General features: G+C 40.2%; 1 protein-coding gene across 4 annotated transcripts in view; it reads left to right on the top strand.

Moving 5' to 3' along the window:
- The first annotated feature begins 8,225 nt into the window (after nucleotides 1–8,225).
- The window catches only part of LOC126334514 (H(+)/Cl(-) exchange transporter 7), a 239,179-nt gene continuing 220,300 nt past the window's right edge, over nucleotides 8,226–27,104 (top strand). The window contains exon 1 of one of the 4 annotated variants that reach the window (XM_049996862.1): nucleotides 8,226–8,435. In XM_049996862.1, coding sequence (XP_049852819.1) covers nucleotides 8,367–8,435 — 69 coding nt within the window. In that variant the 5' untranslated portion in view covers nucleotides 8,226–8,366. Of the gene's footprint in view, nucleotides 8,436–16,928; nucleotides 17,122–27,104 lie in introns of those variants that run through there. The other 3 variants (XM_049996864.1, XM_049996863.1, XM_049996861.1) reach the window with 3 other exon arrangements.

Here is a 27,104-nt window from a genome sequence, read left to right as displayed (position 1 = left end):
AGGGGACTGATGACCATAGATGTGAAGTACCATAGCGCTCAGAGCCATTTCAACCATTTTTTTGTGTTTGTGAACTACTGCAGTCCCAAAGAGTAAACATATACCAGTGAACTTACCACTAACATAAAAACTTTGAGCCTGTATGTTGTCATTAAAATCATTACTACAGTGCCTGATCACGACAGTATAAAGAAAATCGGAGAGAGCTACACTAAAAGTTATATTGTTAGCCTAAAGTCAACGATTGTGAAGGAAGGTACTATACTCAAATAATCTAGTCATTTAGTGAATATAAAAATGTTATTTCATGACATTGGCAATCTTCTCTCTCTGCAAATCTTCAAATACCTTCTCATTATGAATTCCTTTTACTTAGCTGCTGTGCAATTTTACTATTGTTCACTATGCAGTTGCATTCCTGCTCATTCAATAGATTTCAGCTGGTGGCATTTTCAAAGTTGTGCCAACAGAAATTTGACTTTAGTGTATTAAAGTCAATACAATATGCAACATTCCGTCTGTGAATATATCTGCACAAATGTTTGTCCATAAAATAAATCACCGCAAATTTCGTGGATTTACATCTCGTAGTTTCAGCCTGCACTTACCCACCATATCTTGGACTACAAGCAGCTACATTATAGTAAAGGACATTTCAGTTCAGTAGACTGACTTTTAATGGGTAAAACTGTCCTGTGACCAGTGTTTGCATTTTTTTTAAAAAAAGTGAAAAATCTCACAGGCAGAAAGAATTACCTAAATGCTCAAAATAATGGTTTATTAATAGAAGCCAGTTTTTACATATTATTTTATTTTTGTGTGTTGTTGGGCAAACCCAACGACTGGCAGAATTATTTGTCAATATACAAGGAGACGGTCAAATATCTACTGACACTTGTAGCTCCTCACACAATGCTGCAAAATATAATAGTAGATTCACCAACTGATTGGCTGCAAATGAACAATTCCTGACAATTGAATGAAATTTCAAAGATTTTGACTTTTTGATTGTAATGTGTATGTAAGCAGTGACGAAAATAACACCTCACATACGAATCTGTATACACTTTTCTGAAGAAACATTTCATTATGTCAACTAAAGTAATTCATTTATATGATCTAACGAGTGTGACAAGTCACTGATAATATTTTTAAAATTTAGGTGTGTTTGGAACTCCAAATACCCAAATAAATTATTGGAATGCCCAGTGGGTCATATTTTACTTTGTTTACAAGTATCTGGATATTTTCAGTTCCCTGTCTCAAAATTTACCACAAAATCTTTAAAGACTTTTAAAATAATAACAAGCCACCTCCTTGTGCTGATCGATATATTCATTTTTCTTAACTTTCAACAAACATTTGTGATTTCAATATATCTTGATGAATTCAGCAAAGAACTTTCTAGAGAGCTCATGCACATCAATCATTTTAGGACTCAGTGTGCATACAAAGAGGAGAAATATTAGACCAAGTAAACAGTTATATGTTTCACATTTCAAATGTTTGGTGTTTTCTGAGCCACACGCAACAATGTGCCTAAGCAGATGTGATCTACAGCTACAGATTTTAGAATTTTGCTCAAACTCCAGCTCCAAGTTTTAAGCAAATGGCTGCTCACGACACCATTGCAGTTTGTGGGTCTATTCATCCTTTACAGAACGAAATGTCAAAACATTCCAGAAGGCATTTCAAATCATGGCATTCACACAGGCTCTCAAAGGAACAAAACGGCACGAGACCATCACGGTTTCTTGAGAAGAAAGTTTTGACGGTGGTGGAAGGGAACAGTAGCTTTGTCTGCTAATATCCTGTTATTGCCACGCTCGTTCATTTTATGGTAGTGAATTTCGTACTTAGTGGTCTTTTTAATCTTTATTTTATTAAGATTCGGAAACCCACAGTGGTACAAGAAGCTCGCTGAGCTGTGTACCGTGTGCCCAGGTGTGTGGAATCCAGCTCAACACTTCATCACGGACATACACTACACACCGACGCTATAAGAGCATGGACTTACCTGATCTACTAAGCACAAGGCGAAAATAATGGCCAGAACACTAGCAGCGTTTTTCATGCTAAACCTGAATCCCTCAGATTCTGTATTCACACTTGAAATGGACGGTGATATGTCATGAATTCTAACTCAGCCAGCGGACAACAAAATTGGATGTGCTACCATACACAAGAGAAGATGGGCTATTGAGCTCGCCTCACGTATGAAAGCTCTTGGTCCAGATGCCATAAAAAAACCCTGTCATCAAGGAGTCCACGAACAAAGCTGTCGAATACTTAACACATATTGCGAATATCATCCTCTGAAACCAACACTTGCCTGCCCTTTGGAAGGAGAGCAATGTCACTATTGTTTAGGCAGCCAGAGAAAAACCACTTCCCCCACAAATTATCGACCATTAGCTTTCTGAGATTGCTGAGCCAAATTGTTGAGAAGGTGATTCTAAAATGACTAGGCATTGCGCTAACAATTACACACTGATGCCAGAGCAATTCAGCTTCAGAAATCACAACTCGATAACACAAGAACCCCTCAGTGTAGTTGAACGTATAACAGATGGCTACAACACTATCGAGGCAATGGGGGCTGTGTTCCTGCACCTCGAAAAGGCCTTCAACCATTTCACGGGAAATGGCCTCATCAGTAAACTGAGAGAGACTGGTTTCTAGTATGGACTCGTTTATTTCATCCACTGTCTGTCCTAAAAGTTACGAGACTGATTTTATTCATAATGTTTAAGCTGTTTCAGTGCAGTAACTATGCTGGCAGCTTGAACTACTAACTGCAAACAACAGGTGTGCATTTGATTTGTTGGCTGTGAGTAGGCAGTGTTGAGTAGTGACCTTGTGGCGATGACATGTCAATGTTGGGATGTCACAAATCTCAATGCAGTTGCCAGGACCAGTGACCTCTTGTGGCGACCACACTGCCACCTGCTGGCTCAGCAGGTGTGTAAAACCTTCTGAGCTAAGTTTTACAACCTGATGGTGAGAGCTTTGTCTCTTTAAACGCACTGTTGAGCTGTGTTTAGGATTGCAATACAATGGAATGTTATGAGCTACTACTGCAGAAACCTTATGGCTGTCGTCTGCTGGAGTGGCCCCTGTAATTTTGCTATGTAGGTCACCCACTTGATGCTGGTGTATAACTGACTATTATGTAAAGAGGCGTATAGCCCCGAGACAGGGAAGTATTTTGGTGTGTGGCTGGATCAGAAAATGACTTGAATGGACCACATAAAATATATTGCCAACAGAGCACTTGCAGGGCTCAACCAATTCTGTACAATGCTTAACAGCAAAAGTACACTAAACAGAAGGGTATCACGGGCCATGTACAATACCCCTATTAAACCAATGGTGAAATTCGGAGCTCCAGTCTGAAGTTATGCATCTCTAACACACCTGCGCCATCTAGAGGTCATATGGAACTAAGGTTCAACGAATCATAAACACTGTTTCTTCTTACACACGCCATGGGAATGCACAATGACTTCTTCCTTGAGACCCTGATTGAGGTATTCAAGAAATTCGCCACACAATTGTACAGGAACTAGAGACATTCAAACAATCCCTTACTCACAGATGTGGGTAACTGTGGTCATAACCATAATTGGAAGCATAACTACCCAAAACCACTATGCCTTAGCGATTCTTAACCACTGTAGCAGGTCGGGGTTAAGTGGCACTAGATATCGAGATAGAGATAGATATTGAGGTAGACAGATGGGAACAAAGGTCATTATTTTGTCAGGGATGGCGGGTAGGAAAGCGACACATTATGGGCGGCGGGGTGGGCGCGTTTGGTGAGGTGTGAGTAAAACAAGATGTGGGTAACTGTGGTCATAACCATAATTGGAAGCATAACTGCCCAAAACCACTATGCCTTAGCGATTCTTAACCACTGTAGCAGGTCGGGGTTAAGTGGCACTAGATATTGAGATAGAGATAGATATTGAGATAGATAGATGGGAACAAAGGTCATTATTTTGTCAGGGATGGCGGGTAGAAAAGCGACACATTATGGGCGGCGGGGTGGGCGCGTTTGGTGAGGTGTGAGTAAAACATTGGTGGTTCCAATAACAGACATTCATTGAGACATAAGTCCCTTTATACAAACAGACTAATACATTGTATTTTAACTCGCTCAGTTCCTCGTGGTGGCCGAGAGGCGTGGCATGCCGACTTTGGTAACAGCTGATGCTGTGACAGCTCGTGTTGCAGTGGCACGCCAACGGTGACAGCGTATTCCACGATTCCGTAGAGTGCCTGTGACTCACTGCAGCGGTGGCTGCCTTCTTGTGAATTCGCTCGTAGCGTTATTAACAAATGGCTACGGGATGGCGTGGGGTGCTCCAACCCGGTATCAAACCAGTGTCCCTCAGGTTCGGCGTCTTCTGGCGGAGTTCTTCAATCTCTAAGTTCACAGGCGACCCATTTGTTGAGGTCGCAGTCCCTTCGCCATCACCAGCCACCTGGGTAAGTACCACAGGAACTTCTTTCTGGTAACATCTGGAATGGCATTATCTGCGTTGACTTATTGGTGCAGCATAGCGGCTAAGTCGTTGTAGTGAAGTACGACGTTCGCTGACTAGCCATTTCTTTGAGTCTTCTTTCTCCCCTCCAAGGACTTCTTCAAAGCACCACCTCAAGCCCATTTGTTGGAGGTATTTACAGGGTGTTTAAAAAATGACCGGTATATTTGAAACGGCAATAAAAACTAAACGAGCAGCGATAGAAATACACCGTTTGTTGCAATATGCTTGGGACAACAGTACATTTTCAGGCGGACAAACTTTCGAAATTACGGTAGTTACAATTTTCAACAACAGATGGCGCTGCAAGTGATGTGAAAGATATAGAAGACAACGCAGTCTTTGGGTGCGCCATTCTGTACGTCGTCTTTCTGCTGTAAGCGTGTGCTGTTCATAACGTGCAAGTGTGCTGTGGACAACATGGTTTATTCCTTAGAACAGAGGATTTTTCTGGTGTTGGAATTCCACCGCCTAGAACACAGTGTTGTTGCAACAAGACGAAGTTTTCAATGGAGGTTTAATGTAACCAAAGGACCGAAAAGCGATACAATAAAGGATCTGTTTGAAAAATTTCAACGGACTAGGATCGTGACGGATGAACTTGCTGGAAATGTAGGGCGACCGCGTACGGCAACCACAGAGGGCAATGCGCAGCTAGTGCAGCAGGTGATCCAACAGCGGCCTCAGGTTTCCGTTCGTCGTGTTGCAGCTGCGGTCCAAATGACGCCAACGTCCACGCATCGTCTCATGCGCCAGAGTTTACACCTCTATCCATACAAAATTCAAACGCGGCAACCCCTCAGCGCCGCTACCATTGCTGCACGAGAGACATTCGCTAACGATATAGTGCACAGGATTGATGACGGCGATATGCATATGGGCAGCATTTGGTTTACTGACGAAGCTTATTTTTACCTGGACGGCTTCGTCAATAAACAGAACTGGCGCATATGGGGAACCGAAAAGCACCATGTTGCAGTCCCATCATCCCTGCATCCTCAAAAAGTACTGGTCTGGGCCGCCATTTCTTCCAAAGGAATCATTGGCCCATTTTTCAGATCTGAAACGATTACTGAATCACGCTATCTGGACATTCTTCGTGAATTTGTGGCAGTACAAACTGCCTTAGACGACACTGCGAACACCTCGTGGTTTATGCAAGATGGTGCCTGGCCACTTCGCACGGCCGACGTCTTTAATTTCCTGAATAAATATTTCGATGATCGTGTGATTGCTTTGGGCTATCCGAAACATACAGGAGGCGGCGTGGATTGGCCTCCCTATTTGCCAGACATGAACCCCTGTGACTTCTTTCTGTGGGGACACTTGAAAGACCAGGTGTACCCCCAGAATCCAGGAACAATTGAACAGCTGAAGCAGTACATCTCATCTGCATGTGAAGCCATTCCGCCAGACACGTTGTCAAAGGTTTCGGGTAATTTCATTCAGAGACTATGCCATATTATTGCTACGCAGCGCCATCTGTTGTTGACAATTGTAACTACTGTAATTTCGAAAGTTTGTCTGCCTGAAAATGTACTGTTGTCCCAAGCATATTGCAACAAACGGTGTATTTCATAGCTGCTCGTTTAGTTTGTATTGCCGTTTCAAATATACCAGTCATTTTTGAAACAACCTGTATTTGGTGTTTTTGCCAATGTCGCCAAGTTTCTAGGGTGGCGACTGACTCTTTGCTCGTTGATCTACACTTCTCACATTGGGCAGAAACATGATCGATGTCGACACACGTGCTGGCTTTCCATTGTCTTACCTCTATGTTGGTGTGGTCGGGCATTGCCCTGTAATCTCCTCTGCATCGCCAGATATGTCATGCACGTGAGTTCATTAAGCTGACAGTTCCTGGAGCATTGACCATCAATGTGCAAACAACGCTGGTCGTTATTCTCCAAGGAAGCATTGCCCATCTGCTCGGTCTTTGATCTGTCGAAGTGCTGACAGCTGCTGTGCAAAATCCACTGGTTATCGGCCTTCTCACGCTGAGCAGAAACGTGATCAATGTCACACACATGTCGGCCTTCCTTGTTCGGCTGCTGCCGCTTCCGAATACTGTGGCTTAAAGTATTAAAGTCTCTAAAATGTTCACTTAACCTATAATAAGTCTTTCTCCTTTGAACAACAATAAATAACACCTAATTATTATACACCCTACATCACCTATGGCAAGCTTAAACTAAGCACACAGACAATACAACATCAGCGATCGCATATATCGCAGTAAATCTGAATGGCACGCCAGTTGTGCTCATGCAGCTCACAAACTGACAACAGCAAGGAAGCTGCACACACACAGCAGCAAACAAAACCCACAAGACACATTATATATGTGTGTGTATACAACTGGGGAATAAAACTTAAAACTCATCTTTCTATAACACTCTCTTTGTAGCGCATCTTCTGTCTGAAACACTAGCGTAAGGTGATTACATTCTGGCTTCCGTACTTAGATTAATATTATGAACTTGATAGCGAAGATGTTTTTATTTAATAGTATCATAATTCCTTGTCCTAACATTGATTTTTAAATAATTTTGCAGCTTCTTGTGATAGTGAGCAATGAGTTAAGCTGGGTGTTGCTGATATGGTGATGCTATTAACTGGCTGCCACTGCAGCAGCCTTAAGTATATATCACATCGTCAATAATAGAACCTGCACTTATTCTAAATTTATAACACAAAATCCGATGCCTCATAAAGGATCATTGCATTGCAAAGCCCATACAGGCATTGAAATATCGATTCATGGTCATGCACAATCCTGTAAGCAACTAGTCAGTGGTCCTGATTGTGCCGATTTCTCCCTTTGCTCACATTATTATGATGATTCCGCTGTCTCTTCTTGCTAGAAATGAAATGTAATCAACCTTTAGTCCTCTAATGATAGAGAAAGATGAATTATACCCATGAGATATCGTCAGTGCCCAGCAACAACGGTAATCTGCCCAGTATGAACATACCCTTACATCTGTGCATGAACTATTGCTGCTGGAAGCATAAACCAGCTATTAGCTCTACGTACTATCCGTACAGACTGTCGCAGAGGTTTTCTCCCCGACAATACTTGCAGTGCCGCTTTTTCCTTCTGACCAACAACCACTATTCTTCAATCGCTTTCTATTACCTTGGCGATGGAACCACACTAGTTGGCGATAGCAAAAAGACGTCCAGACAACACCGAAGTCCTGCATCTTGTGATATTCCTCGTTAGAGATACTAACCACCTCTCATAGGTGACAGTAGAACTTTCTATAGTGTTCACGGTGCAACAAGTATGGTGTATTGGCATGGGGGGTCTCTATTTCTTTCTTTTAATGCATATAAAAGAGAAGTGGCTGTGAAATAGCTGATTGTCAGGACGAGGAATACATATTTAGAAGGAATCAAAAGTATGCCAGTAGCGTCTAAAAGCAGTTAGAATAAATCACCTAGCATAGGTGGCAGTTGAACTTTCTGTGATTTTTCACCATGCAAGTGCGGCGTACGGGCATTGAGGGTCTCCTTTTTGTATGTGGATGTCAAGTCGTTAATTGTCAGGATGACGAGTACATATTTCAGAAAGAAGCCAAAGTATGTCAGTTGCGCCTAAAAGCAATTAGAATAAATAAGTGGCACCGAGTATGTATCGACATTTATAATGCTCGTACAAGGTCACGTGTTACATCAGCGATTGTTTTTGCGTCTTTCAAAATACCCGCGCTACTGGAAGCAGCTGATTCAGTTGTCATGTGCCATCAACTTGTAGGCAAGGTGGTGAGCTAGATGTGGACACCACAGTAAATTGTGGCAGTGGCTGGAAATACAATGGAGCGAAGGAGGTTGTTGTGTGACAATGGATCAGCGTCTTATGGTACAGTCGCCGAAAGTAGTGAGGTTAGTTATGCGTGTGATATACGTTCATCAATGTCTGTACTCATTCATAACTTAACGTAAATATGCAAGACAATTTAAGAAAAAGAAATCGACTGTACGTAAACTTAATCAATTACAGTTATGAAAATCTGTTTTTTCTCGTGACTTTCCCATTAATAATAGAAACGCAGTAGTTACATTGCCAGAATGGTTTTAATGTTACTAAGAGACAGACAAAAATTCATTTATGGAAGATCTTAAAGAATAATACATATACTTCAGTAACATTATACGCTTTGCCGTTCTAACAATCTGTTTGTGTACCAAATGAGCTCGAATCTTTAGATCTTTGTGTAGCTACTGTTATCTATCGAGCATTCGTTACTGGCCATGTATGCAGGTTAAACATTAAAATGTTATACCTGTTGTAGCTCTCTGTGTGGTGTTATTTTTACCTGACTTGCTGGATTGGCCTCAGGCAATGTGAAGATGCTCGTCCTCAAGCTGCTGCGCAGAAAATTGTCGCAGCAGGATTGGCCTGTGGTGATGTGAAGGCCAGTTTTCCTCAGGTTGCTGTGGGAAGAAACTATTCTCGCAGCAGGCCAGGACATTGTAGTGTTGACTTGTGGTGTGGTTGGTGACTCAGTTCTGTGATGTGCTGATTGTAGAATTGATGTCTTACAGTAGCAAATTATATGTACATATTAAACATCTACAGGAGTTGTACTAATATATGAAAATACTGCAAGACATACATTCTTGAACTTAAATTCAGTTGCTAGTCAAGCCTGTGGGTCGCACTGTTGTATTTGACCACAAACACTAGCTGTGCAATGTTCCCAATATGTTGCAAGTGTCAGTCATGGTTAGAGCAGTGTTTTCTGTAGCAGTGAGTGCATTATGGCAGAGCTAAGTGAATTAGAACATGGGCAAATGTTTGGTACATGTATTGTAATCAAAGTATCCCAAGTGTTTGGTAATAACAGAGGCTGTATATAGAAGATATGAACTGTATACAGGGAAAGCAGGAAAACATCATCCACTGTGTTATAAGGTGAACTCGATGAAGAAAGTGTGTTTGTGACAGCAATTGAAGAGGAAAAACTAAAATATTGACAGTTGGAAAAGTCATTGCATAAGTAAATATCAACTTGTAAACTCGACTAGCAAAAAAAAAAAAGAGGCTGTGTGTGCACGTAAAGGCTGCTCAGTAAGCAGGGAATTGCAGGTGAGCTGGAATTCCAGAACCACTGGTCAACGATGCATATTCCCGTAAAGGGAAATCGTAGTGCTGAAGCCATAAAATCGGGACTATGGGGGCAATGGAAGATTGTCACATGGTCAGATGAGTCTTGTCACACTGTTCTCAACTTCTGGCCAAGTTCACATCCCAAGACTGAAGCAAGGGGACGGCGTTGGTGATTTGGGCAGCCATATCACCATGGCCCCCAAGGTTACTCTGCAAGGACACTTTATTGTCAGGGATTATGTGATCATTGTAACTGATCAGATCCATCCTGGGGTAAAATGTTTGTTTCACATATGTTCAAAGACGATAGGGCCCCTGTTCACACAGCTCACATCAAGGACTGGTTTTTTTAGCACGAGGATGAGTCACCATGACGATCACTAGATCTCAAGATTATTGAGCCCTTGTGGCCTCTGTATAGAGAATAGTGCATGATCGCTTTCGACCTCCATCTTTGTTACCTGGAGTTGCCATTGTTTTTGCAGGAAGAATGGTATAAGATTCACTAGAGAACCATAAAGGATCTGTATTTTCTGTTCTGAGGTGACTGGAAGCTGTTTGATTTTCATTGCAACAGCGGAGTTTTCAAACCAGCTGTCGAACAGCAGTGCAGTAAAAATAAGCCTAAATTATTTTAACACAATAAAGAAGGTGCAACAAAGGAGAAACAAAAACTGACAGCATGTAGGCTGAAAGTTAGGAATGAAGGACGGGAAGTGTTGAAAAAAAATTTTTTTCACTGGCTCATAAAATACCTTTTCTTACTACCTTATATACTATGACTAGTGACAAACACTAATACTAGAATCACCAGAAAATGTTCCATCATGAGTCTCAACAATGATTGTTTTGCCACAATAGACCAAGAGGACTAAGAGGAAAAATTATAGATACAATAACACTTGGAAATCATTTACAAGTAATCATGAAAAAACCGTGGCATTATTTCCAGTGACAAGAAGAAGAAACGCTACAGATAATGAAAACTTAAAACAAAATGGAATACTATCTCTGGAAATTATGTATTTTATGCAGGAATTCAAGAAACCTAATATGCAACTAATCAAAACATCATTCACAGAATCAGTACTTCCACATTGCTTTAAGATAGCCCTGATGAAACAAATATATAAAGAGGGAAAATTATAGACACGCATAGCTATTCTATCAGCCACATGATATATATTTAAATGAGATTATGCATTTCTGATGAAATACAAGGTTAACTAATAAAGAGCAGTTTGGTTTCCAGGAAGATGAATGTATGCTTGCTATAGATGCAGTCATATATATGATTGAGAATGTAATAAACAACTTACTCTAAAAATAAATGTGTAAACATAAAGACGTTTGGCTGTTGACACCATAAAAGTTTCAGTGTTAGATGTATATGATACAAGAGGGCAGGCAGGAGATTATATCAAGTCATATACAAAAAACAGAAGCCTGTGTGTAAAAGTTACAGATATGATAGGAAAGAATAAAATCTGAAATAGAATTAAACTGTGTCCCACAGGACCCATACTTGGCCCATTGGTCTTATTTTTATACCTACCCACATCCAAAGCTTCCTCAGTTATGGTAATATAGTTAGTTATGCAGATGTGCAACCCAACTATTCAAGGACAATGACACAGAAAATCTAGAAATAAAAGCAGACTTGAGAGTAAATAAAACTATCTTAAGGTTTGCTGAAATTAATTTGTCTAACAACATTGTTAAAACACTCTGTTCAAATTTCATACTAAATAACTAATGCAGTTTAACTATAAATGTTTACATAGATGGGTTTATAGCAGAAACCTCCAAATGCAAAAAAAATTCTTGGGATTATAATAGTTGATGAAAACTTAAATTGAAATAACCACCTAGAATATATAAAATGGAAGACTAAAGTCTGTATGTCCTGCTCAGATTCAACTATCTGAAACAGTGATATTGTCAGAATGATGTGCTGTGCATTAATTCATTCCACATTAAGGTGTGGCATAATTCTGTGGGGAGACACTTCCAAACGAAAATATAGAAGAGAGGCATAAGAATGATAGGCAGCCTTAAATGGAGAGAATCATGTTGGCCCACATTTACAGCACTTAAAATATTAACACTTTGAAATGTATACCTAAATGAACTATGCCACACATAATTCAAATATGTACTCGATACTGAAGGTATCGAGACGAGTCTGAACCACAACGTAAGGAAAGAGAACTTCTAACGTGAGTTCACACAACAGCATGAAATTCAAATGAATGCCATCATACATAGGACCGTGACCTCTAGGAAAAACACTTTACAAACTTGAGAGAGACGCAATAAAAAGATTTTTAAAAAATCTTAAATTTTTGATTTAAAACTTTCTATAGTATAAATGATTTTATGTCTACTGCAGTGTAAGGCAAGTTGCAATCGAATACTGTGTACACAATGAGATTTAGCATATGTAAGCCACAAAGTATGTTCTTGACGAAGAGAGAAATAAACTCTGAAATCGTAATTTAATGTGGCAAAGACCAACGATACTGAAATATAAAATTATAATTTGCTAAATTCTATTTGTTACACATAGGTATAGTTTTCCATGTTTGTGATATAAATTTGACTCCATTCATGTGCTGTACCATTGTCTACGGATCCAATAAACAGTATGTTACTTAGTGATGGGGCACAATGTGACTTGGGAACAATAACAGTAATCCGTGTGTGCTTGGAATCACAGAACTGGAATTACTGTTACTTTTAAGTATGGTTGGATTCATGAAATTTCAATGCAAGAAAATGTCTTCGCATTCAATCTTCTTCTTCTTATTCTTCTTCTTCTTCTTTTTTTTTTTTTTAAGGTGCGTTAGCTTTATTTGCCACCTGGGGGGCCAGGGCCTCTAGTTTTACTTGTCCCCGGCCGTGCTATAACAAGGACGTGACGTCAGCGATAAGGACTCGGGAGCACCTGTGGCTCGGTGGAGTGGAGCGATAAGCGTCACACTTCCAGCCTGCCAGGAGTGACCTGTGCCGCAGCATGGAGCGACATTCATTCTGTGAATGTCGATGGGTGCGGAAGCTTAGCTCTGGGTGTTAATTGGGTGTTTGTTTGCTATGTTCACTTGTGTTAACGTGCTTCTGCAATGCCTGTGTGACGTGCATATTGTAGCCGTTTGTGGTGCAGTGTTCCTCTGTACAAGTCATAGAGAGCAATAGAGATTGACTTGGTTGGTCAGTTTAATAAGCAGCAGCTAATGGGTGGTCCAAATGTTTTTCGTGGACTACAGTTCATATGTGATGTACAAGCTGTGTTTGGAGGCAGTATGTGGCTGACCTTGGCTGTAATATGGGGGAACCATGCCGACTATGGTGGCCTTGAAGCTTTCCCTAATGGCAGAACCGACAAGGGCCATGAAAAAATCTGTTTTTTAAAATTCTAGAAGGAAATGAGGTAGGTGGTTGTGGAAGATCCACTTGTATAGAGTATGGAGGATACTAGTCCGGCAGGCTTTCTCCAGATCACAGGCTTTCTCCAAATCTAATAGCACAGCCTTAGTCTGGAATGTCTGCAGAAAATCATTCATGACATGGGATAATAATTTGACGAGATGGTAAACTGCAGAATGGTGCTCTCTGAATCCTCATTGTGCAGCGGTTAGTAAATTGCGGAACTTGAGCCACCATACCAACCGGGCATGAATCATATGTTCCATCACTATGTAATTGCAGCTGTTGTGAGAAATGGGGCAGTAGCTGGAAGTAAGGCGCTTGTCCTTACTGAGCTTAGGTATGGGTACGGCAGTGGCTTCTTGCCAGCATCTGGGAATCGTGCCATCTGCCCAGATAAGATTGTATGTATGAATCAGAAAGTGCTTGCCTGCAAGAAAAATGTACTGCAACCTCTGAATGACATCATTGTCCAACCCTGGGGTTGAAAATCGAAATGAAGTGAGAGCATGACCTAGCTCCCTCATAGTAAATGCGACATTGTAGTATTCATGATTCTCGGAGGAGAAGGATGTCACCAAAGCCACCTCCACTTGTTTCCAATGGAGAAAGGCAGGGTGATAGTGGGTAGAGATCAAAATCTATGCAAAATATCGGCCTAATGTGTTGGAGATTGGAATGAGCTCCACAGTGACACATTGACATGGTCCACTACAGTCAGGCCAGAAATTGGAGAATGGACCTTGGTCCCAGAGAGTGCATTCGTCCACCTTCTGCTATCTAAATACAATCCACCAATGTGGAATCCATTTGACAATTGGTGCTTTTTACACTAGCCCGGTTGAGTGTCTAGGCAGAAGCTGCTGAACTACTGCTGTCATACTGGTATGATGTTCTACTCAGCAGATACGCATGCTGTTTGTCTACTATGCCTGGCCACTTGTCCTATGCCTCTCCCTCTTCAGTGACTCCCTTGACCACCAATATAGGGTACGTCACTCTTCTCTGTTACCATGTGGAGTTCACTTTCGGCTATTGCTCCGGCAGCTTAACTTCATGTTATCGGCCACTTTCCCAATTGGTGTGAACCCTTCACCACCCTTGGCTTCGTGCAATTGCCTGTGTTCACCTAGGACTTTATTCACTTCCTAAGGAACCTACTCCAGATAAGATCTATCATTGCAAGTTTCTCAACCTTTGTACAGAACATAGTGATAGTACCGTTGTGTGCACTGATGGCTCTCTGACTGTGGAAGTGGTATGCCTTCACCATTGGCACAGATGATTTTCGGTATCAGTTTCTGGAACACTTCTCTATATTTACAGCAGAGCTCTTCGCCCTTTATCAGGCCACGCAGTACAGCCAGTGACACAAGCTTTTCAGTTGTGTTATCAGCTCCAGCTCCGACTCTTTCAGTACCCTTCAGAGCCTCTGAGTGCTGTACACATTCCATCCATTTGTGCAACGGGTCCAAGAAAGCTTCCACTTGCTCCATCTTAAGGGAATCACTGTGACATTTATATGGGATCCTGGCTAGTTTGATCTGACAGGAAATGAGGCTGCTGATGTTGCCGTCAAGGTTGCTAGTTCTTCCATTTCTTCTGATATCTGTGTTGCTGTCTGTCAGCAGATGGTGTCACTTTGGCATAACCACTGGTCTTCCCCTCTCGGAAACAAGCTCCAGGGAATTAAACCTCTCCCAGTAGTTTGGCCGACCTCCTCTCGGCTCTCTCACTGCAAGAAGACCATTTTTGCTAGGTTGCATATTGGGCACTGTTTTAGCCATCACCATTTGTTAGGTGGTAACTCCCTGCCACTTTATGCTAATTGCCATTAACCTTTGACAGTTCACCATTTCCTGACCAAATGCCCCCCCCCCCCCTTTTTTTTTTTTTTTTAAATTTTGTTCTAATGTATGCTTGCTGTCTGAGGTATTGTCCATTTTAGCAAACCTGTATTTTACTATTTATCTCTTGTAACAATATGGTGAAAGTAGTTTAATCTTTAGTTTGGAACCTCTGTTGTCTCCATGGCTTATTTTATGGACCTTTTTCCAAGAGGAAGTCCTTGTTCTTAGCTCTCTTTCCGCCCATTGATTAGGCTTAATATGTAGTCATTTTTAACTCCTTTTTCATATTAGTGTTCTCATATTCTGACATGGGTGCATAAGAGGTTAGTTATTTTTGTGCACTAAAACAAAACAAAACAAAAATGGCTAAAGATGGAGGAAGGCCTTTAGCACGGTATTTTCTAATATTTATTTGTTTGGTTTGTTGGTGCCGTGTGTGCCAAGGTTACTCAACCGTGGAACAAGTCAATACTGTTTACAAAATGCTGATTTAGAGAAGTTATGAACAAAAGAAAGTAAATAATCAGTAAAACAGGAAAATAGAGAGTATATGAATAAATAATGTTACAGAGAGAAGTTCTCAACTATTGTGAGAAATTATCGTACTGGACAAAAGTGTACCACAAGGAAACCTACTCAACTTAGATTTGAAGACTAGGTGCTTATCAGTCTTCATCTCCATTGTCTTCTTCTTCTTTCCCAGTTTTGCTGAGAGCCTATTGAAAATGAAATCTGTTAACAGTGCACAGTTTCCTGTGCAATGGTTAGGGAAGTCTTGTCAAAGTGTCAATTGTTTTTACTGATGCATTGAAGTTTATAGAAACGTGCAGATTCCTCATCCAAAAGTAAGTTTTATACATATATAGTGAGAAATTAAACATTTGTAGGTATGTCAAAATGGAGATTGGATGTGTAACAGTCATTTGAAAGAGTGGAACCTATGAGTGATGCTGTACCACTGGCAGATTGCTGTTTAATTTCCACAATCATCTAAAATAGTCATTGACAAACTTACGAAGCTTCTGAGCTATCCTACGGTGTTTAAACCCTACTGTGAATTTCCAAAAGAAACTAGGACAGAAATAAGAACTTGTAGTGCTTCGAGAATTTGGGATAAGTTTTAGAAACACTAGGCTCTCTGTCTCGAACACCCGATATTTTAATGACGAAGGTGAGTCATTTTACTGCGCCACACACATTTGTGTGCACAGGAGGGACAACTGTCATGAGAAGCCAGGAGCTGCGTCAGACGTGCAGCCCCGATAAGTGGTTAGCAGCAGTGACTTGGAATTTATATAAAAAAGTCAGAGACAGATGAAGCATATATTGAGATTCTTACTTCGTGTCTTGGCTCTGCATGGGGCAACACATATGTAATTGTACGGGTGTTTTGTCGATTCTGACATTTATCTTGGAACCAGTTGACTAGCTGGAGCTTGTATAGAATAATTGTTACTTTGGGGATGAGAGCTGAAAATATATTGTTGTTGAACTGAAACGATTCTACGAGAACATGATTTATTTCAAGAATAGAGAGTTGGTTAATATTATTCCCTTTAACCTGATAAAGTATTTGGAGAAGAGTTAAACGGTGAGAGCGACGTAGCTGATGACCCAAACAAAAGGATCGGCTGCATGCACAACGTATGAGTCAACTGGAAGAGACATGCGAGACGTGCAACCCAACTCGGCACTGTCTCTTGTCGTCCCAGAAAGCATTAGAATATGGCAACCATGACAGGACTCGAAGAAAAAGGGGAAATTGTAAGCCAAAAATGGGAAGAAGGTATTGGAGTTGCCATAGCAACCAGGCATAACAAGATTGAGAAACTGTTTTGACTAATTGCATTGTATCTACTGAACCAAAGAAGAAAGTTGTGAATCACACAATATAAGAGGGGAGAGGTAATAATGTCAAAAGAATAGAGGGAAGATCTCAACTTTTCAATTAAGATGATTTACTTGGGGGGAGGAAGCAATTCTCACACACGCAGTAACCAGCCGCCGATGCCGACACAGTGACCCGCCAATGTTGCTGACTGCAACGGCTAATGTTCACTGCTGCTGACTTCGCGTCTGTATGCCGATGCCCCAACCAATGTTCGATGCTGCCAGCACCTGTGCTATTCACCGTTGCCGATTCTACACTTGCTCACCGACACAGCATAAAACTCTACGCCGGGTGAGCAAACAACATTATTTGTTCCAGTAGAAAATAAAAAAAAGAGGAAACTGTTCAAAGACTATAGTACTGTAGTTAGTATATTTAGAGGTGAAGTTGTGTTAGATGATCACTAGGTCGAAAATCAATAGGGATAGCATTCAAAAATCGGGGGAAACTTCAGAACCAGCCATGGCTATGACAGTGTGTAAGGAGGTGCCAGAGTGGTCCAAGGTAGTGAATTTACTTAAAGTCCAGAGAGCAGATTCAGCGGCTTTAAGAAAAGAACTAAGTGATCAAAATGCTTCTTTAAGAAAAGAACTAAATGTTAAGTTAGATGCTCAAAGAACAGATTTAAACACTCGAAATGCCTCTTTAAGGCAAGAACTAAGTGATGAAAGTCTTAAGTTAGATTCAGTAAATACACAATTGAACATCAAATTAAATGCTCAGAGTGAGGTTTTAAGTAGCCAAAGCGAAACCTTCCACAGTCAGGCAGCTAATATAGTTTTGTTAAAGGCTGAATTTGACTCTTTAAGTAATAAGGTAGAAAATGTGAAATTAGATTTAAAGAGTGAACTCACCAGTTCTTTAAATATTCATGTTGGAACAACTATTTACCGAGTTTGACCAAAGACAGAATGAGTGATTTCAGGATTTAACTAAAAAATTAGAATTTGACATTTGAGATAAATGTACTAATGTAGAAATGGGACTTGTCGAAAAAGCCAGCATAGAGAAACAGGATAGGATGATCCCTATTGTCCTATTGCAAATTACAGACATCAACACTGATGTGAATAACATAGAAAGAAATGTTATAGAAAAACTAGACACATCAGATATAATAAATATCGGTGATCTGTAGGAACAGGTAGAGGAGATAATAGACAGAAAACTAAACTCTGACAACATGTCTACAAAGCTATCCTATGAACTTGATGACACTAAGAGAAATGTTGTTGAGTTATGGAAAGAATTCAAACTTATGCAGGGCTGAGTAGGGAACAGAGGTACTTCTGCTAACATAGTGTTAACCAGTGAAGTCATGACTGATTTAGAATGGGGAATGAATTCTGGGTTATCAAGGCAGTTCTCTAAGTTTAAGTCAGATGGGGAGGTACACCCATCTTACTTCCTGAAGCGATTTAACCAAGCATTACCCAAGTCTTGGGAAGACACAAAAAAGTGTATCTTTTGGGGAAGCCTCAGAGTGGGGTACCGTAAACATTGAAAACTTTTCTTCTTGGGCAGACTTTCAGAAGTAGTTCAAAGAAAAGTATTGGTCAGCTAGTGTCCAGGAGAAACTACTATAGGAGTTTTGGGACCCAAAATATTACAATAGTTCCTTGGGGTACAATGAGAAGATATTTTGATTGGCATTTAATGAGGGAAGAAGAAGAGTTGGCTAGGATTCTTAAGACATTTAACCGTTTATGCCAGAAAGGATATATTGTGTAGTGGACGGAAAATGTTAGAATAATTGTTACCCTTTGCAGATGCACTTGATGGGGTCTGAAATATATGTCTCTAGAGATCACCGAGCTCTGTCATTTTTAATGAATAGTCGATTACTACATAGTAGATTGATGGGGTGGTTGTTGTTTCTTCAAGAATATGACATTAAAATCCGGTATATAAAGGGTTTGGAGAATATTGTACCCGACACTTTGCCTCTGCTACCAGTAGGCATGAAAGAACTAAAGCATATGGAAGGACCTGGGGTAATTTTTGCAACTAATTTTTTAACACTAGAATATCCACTTAACAAGGTTCAAGAATTGGCTCAGAAAATAACAAATAACATCCAACATGATCCTAATTTTACAGATATATTCACTATATGTGTTAGGAAGTCGCTCATAATCAAGATGGAAAGTGGAAGATTATAGGACATCATTTGTTCTAGAGAGATGGTAAGACAACCCAACATTGGTGTTTATGCATACTGAATTTAGTAGAAGACGAGTTAGTGTGGTACATTCATAAGGGGTATGGACACTTCAGAATAAAGAAATGTATTGCTCACATGAGTAAGTTCTATTACTTTAAAAAGCTAGGACATAGAATAACATCTGTCATTAAAACTGGTGAAATTTGTCAAAAGGTGAAAGAGAGTAACACTGCCGTTAAGTACAAAATGTATCCAATTATTCCTATTTTGACCAGTTCCAAAAGGAAAAGGAGTGGCCCATATTTTTGTCCTCGTAAAGTGTTGGTCAAGTATGTTAAGTTACACCATATTAAGAAAGCAAATACACCAACTATAACTCAGCGTATGCAACAATATTTTATGGAAGTACAAGAACCAAGACAGTTCCTCACCGATAATGGTCCTCAATTAATTAATAAAGAGTTTAAGCAATTTTTAGTTTGGGAAGCTATTCGTCAAATATTAATATTGAACTATAACCTATCTTCAAATCCGTGTGAGAGGATTGTGAAAGAAATTGGAAAACTATGCTGCACCTACTGCCACGAAAAACATATGTCATGGACGACGAAAGTTAAACTTTGAACTTATTTTAAATGAATTACCACATCTATCAACTGGACTAACACCTTTGGAGGCAATAGGTAAACCCTTTGTAGGGAAACACCTTATTAGATGTTTTGTGTGGCTGGAGCAACCTGTAGACAACTTCCTTCTTAAACAAGAAATAGTCTGTAAGAACATACTTAACAGAGCACAACAAGTGAGAAAATATAATGATAAGGCTATCAAACCAAAATATAAAGTTGATGATCTAGTTATTGTAAAGCAGCATCTTCAGAGCTCGGCCCTGAAGAAAGAGATACACAAAATTTTTCGGAAATGTGATGGACCTTTCTGGGTACAAACAGTAATACATCCCAAGACACTATTTTTAGTAGATCCCATAACTGGATCGGAAAAGGGAAAATAAAACATAAAGGACCTAAAGTTGTATATTCCCCAGGGACGTTAACATTCTGTGTTAACGGGTGGAGTGATGACCGTAGGTTCCCCAGTTATTTTCAGTGTTACTTCCACATTAGTTTTTCTACACCAAATTCCCTTCATATCTTCAGCTATTCTGTAATCTATTTGTAACCTCTTAAACTATCCTATCATGTTAGTATTTAAGTGGCTGAATATGACTAAAAGTTTGACTAATTTAAGAGAATCATGAATAAACAGTGATCTCTAAACATAAAATGGAACGTACAGAGTAATATTCTGATAGAAGGTATAATATGATGGTACTATGTAAACACACTGACTTTAAGATGGAATGAACAGAATAGAATATATTTAAGAATAATGTAATATGGGGTGACTAATGAAATAACTATCGTATCGTTGTGTATAATTTTCTATTTTTATAGAACATTTATACCTTTTATGAGATGTGATGTAGTTGGGAGCGTTTGTATTGATGTTGAAAGGGGTGGGTAGTGTAGGTAAAGATATGACTAACACTACACGCACACACATGCCTTTCAGACAATCCTCGCGAACAAGTGTGACTGATTCTTCACCATTTGCCGTTCCATACGTGTTGCTAAGACTTTTCTTCGGGGGCTTCAAAGGTGAAAGTGAGAATGTCTGTTCTGCGTGAGACGTTTAACATCGTATGTCCTCCGGCTTCCCACTAAAGTACCGGCGAGGTAGGGATCCTGGGGAAGGGAGTTGGGAAGGGTTTTTCAGTCTTTGGGGCTGTGTTCTTTTTCTCCTTCAATCTTAGGAACCATCTCTATTTTTTTCCTTTCTTACTTCCCACCTGAGTACCAGTCTGTCCATATGCATATACTTCTATCGCTGAAGTCCTTCTCATTTTCCTTGGTTTCCTGTAACCTTCAACTTAATTCAAATAAGTAGCCCGAAGAATCAGGCTGCACAAACACACATAGACATACACAAAAAATTACATTTAGCCACAGACGTGAAAATTATGGGCTAGAAACCTAAAGCGATGTCAGAACTGCCAAGGGTTGAAGGGGAATAAAGACAAGTGTACATCTGGGTAGATGCACATATTGTATGGTTGGTATATGACAGTTCTGCATCGTCCCTATATATATTAGAAAGAAACTTCCACATGGGAAAAATATATTAAAAACAAAGATTCCAAGACTTACCAAGCGGGAAAGCACCGGTAGACAGGCACAATAAAATAACACACAAACACACACACAAAATTTCGAGCTTTCGCAACCGGCAGTTGCTTCGTCAGGAAAGAGGGAAGGAGAAGGAAAGATGAAAGGATGTGGGTTTTAAGGGAGAGGGTAAGGAGTCATTCCAATCCCGGGAGCGGAAAGACTTACCTTACGGGGGGAAAAAAAGGATAGGTATATGAGCGCGCCCCCCCCTCCACACACACACACACACACACACACACACACACACACACACACACACACACACACACACACACACTTAAAGGCCTTTATGCTTGTGTGTGTGTGTGTGTGTGTGTGTGTGTGTGTGTGTGTGTGTGTGTGTGTGTGTGTGCGTGTGCGTGCGTGCGCGGGTGCGCGCGAGTATATACTTATCCTTTTTTCCCCCCTAAGGTAAGTCTTTCCGCTCCCGGGATTGGAATGACTCCTTACCCTCTCCCTTAAAAACCTCATCCTTTCATCTTTCCTTCTCCTTCCCTCTTTCCTGACGAAGCAACCGCCAGTTGGGAAAGCTCGAAATTATTTTGTGTGTGTGTGTGTGTGTGTGTGTGTGTGTGTGTGTGTGTGTGTGTGTGTGTTTTATTTTATTTTATTGTGCATGTCTACCAGCACTTTCCCGCTTGATATATATATATATATATATATATATATATATATATATATATATATATATATAAGAACAGGGATTTTTCTATATCGCACAAGGAAGTGTGAGAAATGTTGAGCATAAGCCAGGGAGGAACTAAAGTTGATAATTATTTAGGAATATCAGTTGAATATTTGTTCTGATGATTTGTAGGATAGTGGGAAGAGTATAGAAAAAGGAAGGTATGATATACTCAATTATATATAAATATGAGGTTTGCTGAAAGCATAGAAGTTGAAGAGTGGTGGAGGACTTTAGGGGATCAAATAAGTTACCCAGAGGTAAGAGTGAAGTGTGAAGTAGAATTGAATTTTACCAGGTAATATTTAGTGACAGTATATGTAAAGATGTATACTAAGGCAATGAACCATGGGGCCTACTCGCAAAGGATAAGGGGGGTGCACCCAGCTTTTATTGAATGAAGAAAAGGGCAGATAGGCAGACTGAAGAGAGGCTGACTTATACTGTGCAGGCAGGGGCACCGAGAATGGGATTGACCTGTATCAGAGAATATAGGAAGGAATAAGAAAGGGGCGTAACTACCAAAACGGAAGGAGGTAATGCACTCACTCATAGGAGCATACACTTCTCCAGTGACAGTAGCATCGAAGAAAAAGGGTCCTACTAAGCCCCTAGATGATAGTCCACACCACACATGAACCCCTGGTAGATTGACTACTTTATCCGCATAAACGTGTGGATTTTCCGGTGTCCAGTATACACTGTTATGCCAATTCATGTTTCCATTAAGTTTAAATTGTGGCTCGTCACGCCATAATACCTTGATCACAAGTTGTCATCAGTTACCATTTTCTGATACCATTTGCAAAATTGCATTCGGCAATCAGGATCGTCATCACTAATCACGTGCAGTAATTGTGGAATGTAAACTTTCCACTTTGCATCTTTCAGAATTCTTCATACACTTCTACTGCTAACCCCCACTTCAAGTGCACTTTGCATAGCAGACTTCTGTGGAGAATTAACAAACATTTCCAACACTAGAGCTGGCGAAGCAGGACTTGTAGCTGTATGCCATCTTCCTGATCTTCCTTTGTGAATATCACAAATTGTTCCATGCAATTCAAACTTGTCAATGATGCATTTAATTGTTAGGTGGGTTGGCGGTTGTGTTTAAAACTCCCACCTCCACTGACGTTGCACTTCAGCGGCATTATCAAACTTGAAAAACCACTTCACAATACATTTTCGTTGCTTGAATGTCAAGTGCGCTCCAGCCATCTTGTTTCATCAATACCGAGATGAAAGTATTAACTTCTGTTGAGCCAAAGACCTTACTAAAACACACTTGTAACTCAAATCTCATGACAATATCGATGTCTCGATAGAGCCTGACAAACTGTGTAAATATTTTTCTGGCAGACTCCGTATATCAAACCAGGAGTTGCATGATAAATTGAATATTCAGAAGGGTTCCACTTAATGAAAACATGAGGGACACTGATCTAAAGCAATGCCACAATGGTTGTTAAAATATTCTTCAGCCTCTAGATATCCATTCCTGGACATTATCCTCTTCTGAAGATATCTGTCACGTGTGCTGGCTCACCTGAATCCAGTTTTCTCCTGCATGTTGTTGGATGTTCTCTCCATTTCTTCAGAGGACATCTGCCACTTCTTTTTGATTCTTCCAGACTCTACTGCAACCATGTTTTTGTCAATTTGAAGTTGTTCCTGGCCACATATCCTGTCCAGTGCCACTTCAGCCTCACTGTCCTCTTGTTAGTGTCATAGATCCCTGTTCTTCTCTTCATTCTTGATCCTGTCTCAGTCTTGCTCCAAGCACTTGATTTTTCTGTTGTCCTTTGACAAATCCAGAGTCTGTCTGCTGCTTGTTGTAAGTATGTTTGTTCTGCGCCCATTCATTGTTACTGGCGTAACGAATATCATAAACCTTCATTTATAAATTTATAAGGATAGTTAGTTTTTACACAGTGGAAGAGTTTCTCAATTGCCGTACGGGTTCATCGTCTCCAATGGTTGATTATCTTCTCAAAGTTTTCTCCCACTGGGCTTTCCATCATGCTGTTTGGCCTCTATATACCTCCCATGTTGTTTTTCCACCTTGGTCTGGTTGTATTGATGGAGCTATTTGTTATTTGTCCGATAAGACAATTCGCACTGCTGGCATTGCTGTTCTCCGTTTGAAGGGCCCCATTCACAGCCTGCCACTTTGTGGTGGAGCACAGTCAATGCCACCACCATAATGATTGCCATCATGCCTTGCAATGTCTTCCACTTGTCTTCTTGTTGTTGTGGTCTTCAGTCCTGAGACTGGTTTTATGCAGCTCTCCATGCTACTCTATCCTGTGTAAGCTTCTTCATCTCCCAGTACTTACTGCAACAGACATCCTTCTGAATCTTCTTAGTGTATTCATCTTTTGATCTCTCTCTATGATTTTTACCCTCCACACTGCCCTCCAATGCTAAATTTGTGATCCCTTGATGCCTCAGAACATGTCCTACCAACCGATCCCTTCTTCCACTCAAGTTGTGCCACAAACTCATCTTCTCCCCAATTCTATTCAATACCTCCTCATTAGTTACGTGATCTACCCATCTAATCTTCAGACTTCTTCTGTAGCACCACATTTCGAAAGCATCTATTATCTTCTTGTCTAAACTATTTATCGTCCATGTTTCACTTCCATACATGGCTATACTCCACACAAATACTTTCAGAAATGACTTCCTGACACTTAAATCTATACTCGATGTTAACAAATTTCTCTTCTTCAGAAACGCTTTTCATGCCATTCCCAGTCTACATTTTATATCCTCTCTACTTCAACCATTGTCAGTTATTTTGCTCCCCCAAATAGCAAAACTCTTTTACTATATTAAGTGTCTCATTTCCTAATCTAATTCCCTCAGCATCACCTGACTTAATTCGACTACATTCCATTATTCTCATTTTGATTTTGTTGATGTTCATCTTATATCCTCCTTTCAAGACACTATCCATTCCTTTCAACTGCTCTTCCAAGTCCTTTGCTGTCTCTGACAGAATTACAATGTCATCAGCAAACCTCAAAGTTTTTATTTCTTCTCCATGGATTTTAATACCTACTCCAAATTTTTCTTTTGTTTCCTTCACTGCTTGCTCAATATACAGATTGAATAACATCGGGGAGAGGCTACAACCCTGTCTCACTGCCTTCCCAACTGCTGATTCCCTTTCATGTCCCTTGACCCTTATAACTGCCATCTGGTTTCTGTACAAATTGTAAATAGACTTTTGCTCTCTGTATTTTACCACTGCCACCCTCAGAATTTGAAAGAGAATATTCCAGTCAACATTGTCAAAAGCTTTCTCCAAGTCTACAAATGATAGAAACATACGTTTGCTTTTCCTGAATTTTTCTTCTAAGATAAGTCGTAGGGCCAATATTGCCTCACGTGTTCCAACATTTCTACGGAATCCAAACTGATCTTCCCGAAGGTTGGCTTCTACTAGTTTTTCCATTCGTCTGTAAAGAATTCGCGTTAGTATTTTGCAGCTGTGACTTATTAAACTGATTGTTCGGTAATTTTCACATCTGTCAGCACCTGCTTTCTTTGGGATTGAAATTATTATATTCTTCTTGAAGTCTGAGGGTATTCCGCCTGTCTCATACATCTTGCTCACCAGATGGTAGAGTTTTGTCATGACTGGCTCTCCCAAGGCTGTCAGTAGTTCTAATGGAATGTTGTCTACTCCGGGGGCCTTGTTTCGACTCAGGTCTTTCAGTGCTCTGTCAAACTCTTCACGCAGTATCGTATCTCCCATTTCGTCTTCATCTACATCCTCTTCTATTTCCATAATATTGTCCTCAAGTACATCGCCCTTGTATAAGCCTTCTATATACTCCTTCCACCTTTCTGCCTTCCCTTCTTTGCTTAGAACTGGGCTGCCATCTGAGCTCTTGATATTCATACACGTGGTTCTCTTCTCTCCAAAGGTCTCTTTAATTTTCCTGTAGGCAGTATCTATCTTACCCCTAGTGAGATAAGCTTCTACATCCTTACATTTGTCCTCTAGCCATCCCTGTTTAGCCATTTTGCACTTCCTGTCGATCTCATTTTTGAGACGTTTGTATTCCTTTTTGCCTGCTTCATTTACTGCATTTTTATATTTTCTCCTTTCATCAATTAAATTCAATATTTCTTCTGTTACCCAAGGATTTCTAGCAGCCCTCGTCTTTTTACCTACTTGATCCTCTGCTGCCTTCACTATTTCATTCCTCAAAGCGACCCATTCCTCTTCTACTGTATTTCTTTCCCCCAATTCTGTCAATTGTTCCCTCATGCTCTCCCTGAAACTCTGTACAACCTCTGGTTCTTTTAGTTTATCCATGTCCCATATCCTCAAATTCCCATCTTTCTGCAGTTTCTTCCGTTTTAATCTACAGTTCACAAGTAACAAACTGTGGTCAGAGACCACATCTTCCCCCGGAAATGTCTGAAAATTTAAAACCTGGTTTTAAATCTCTGTCTTACCATTATATCATCTATCTGAAACCTTCTAGTATCTCCAGGGTTCTTCCATGTATACAACCATCTTTCATGATTCTTGAACCAAGTGTTAACTATGATTAAGTTATGCTCTGTGCAAAATTCTACCAGATGGCTTCCTGTTTCATTCCTTACGTCCAATCCGTATTCACCTACTATGTTTCCTTCTCTCCCTTTTCCTGCTCTCGAATTGCAGTCATTTATGACTATTAAATTTTAGTCTCCCTTCACTATCGGAATAATTTCTTTTATCTCATCATACATTTCATCAATTTCTGCATCGTCTGCAGAGCTAGTGGGCATATAAACTTCTAATACTGTGGTAGGCATGGGCTTCGTGTCTAACTTGGCCACATTAATATGTTCACTATGCTATTTGTAGTAGCTTACCCGCACTCCTATTTATTTAATTCATTATTAAACCTACTCCTGCATTACCTCTATTTGATTTTGTATTCATAACCCTGTATTCGCCTGACCAAAAGTCTAGTTCCTCCTGCCAATGAACTTCACTAATTCCCACTATATCTAACTTTAACCTATCCCTTTCTCTTTTTAAATTTTCTAACCTACCTGCCCGATTAAGGGATTTGACATTGCACGCTCCGATCCGTAGAACACCAATTTTCTTTCTCCTGATAACGATGTACTCTTGAGTAGTCCCCACCCGGAGATCCGAATTGGGGACTATTTTACCTCCAGA

This window comes from Schistocerca gregaria, chromosome 2 (assembly GCF_023897955.1).
Source record: "Schistocerca gregaria isolate iqSchGreg1 chromosome 2, iqSchGreg1.2, whole genome shotgun sequence".
Lineage (NCBI taxonomy): Eukaryota > Metazoa > Arthropoda > Insecta > Orthoptera > Acrididae > Schistocerca > Schistocerca gregaria.
Note: the sequence above shows the minus strand (reverse complement) of the source record. Positions and strands in the feature narration are given on the sequence as shown.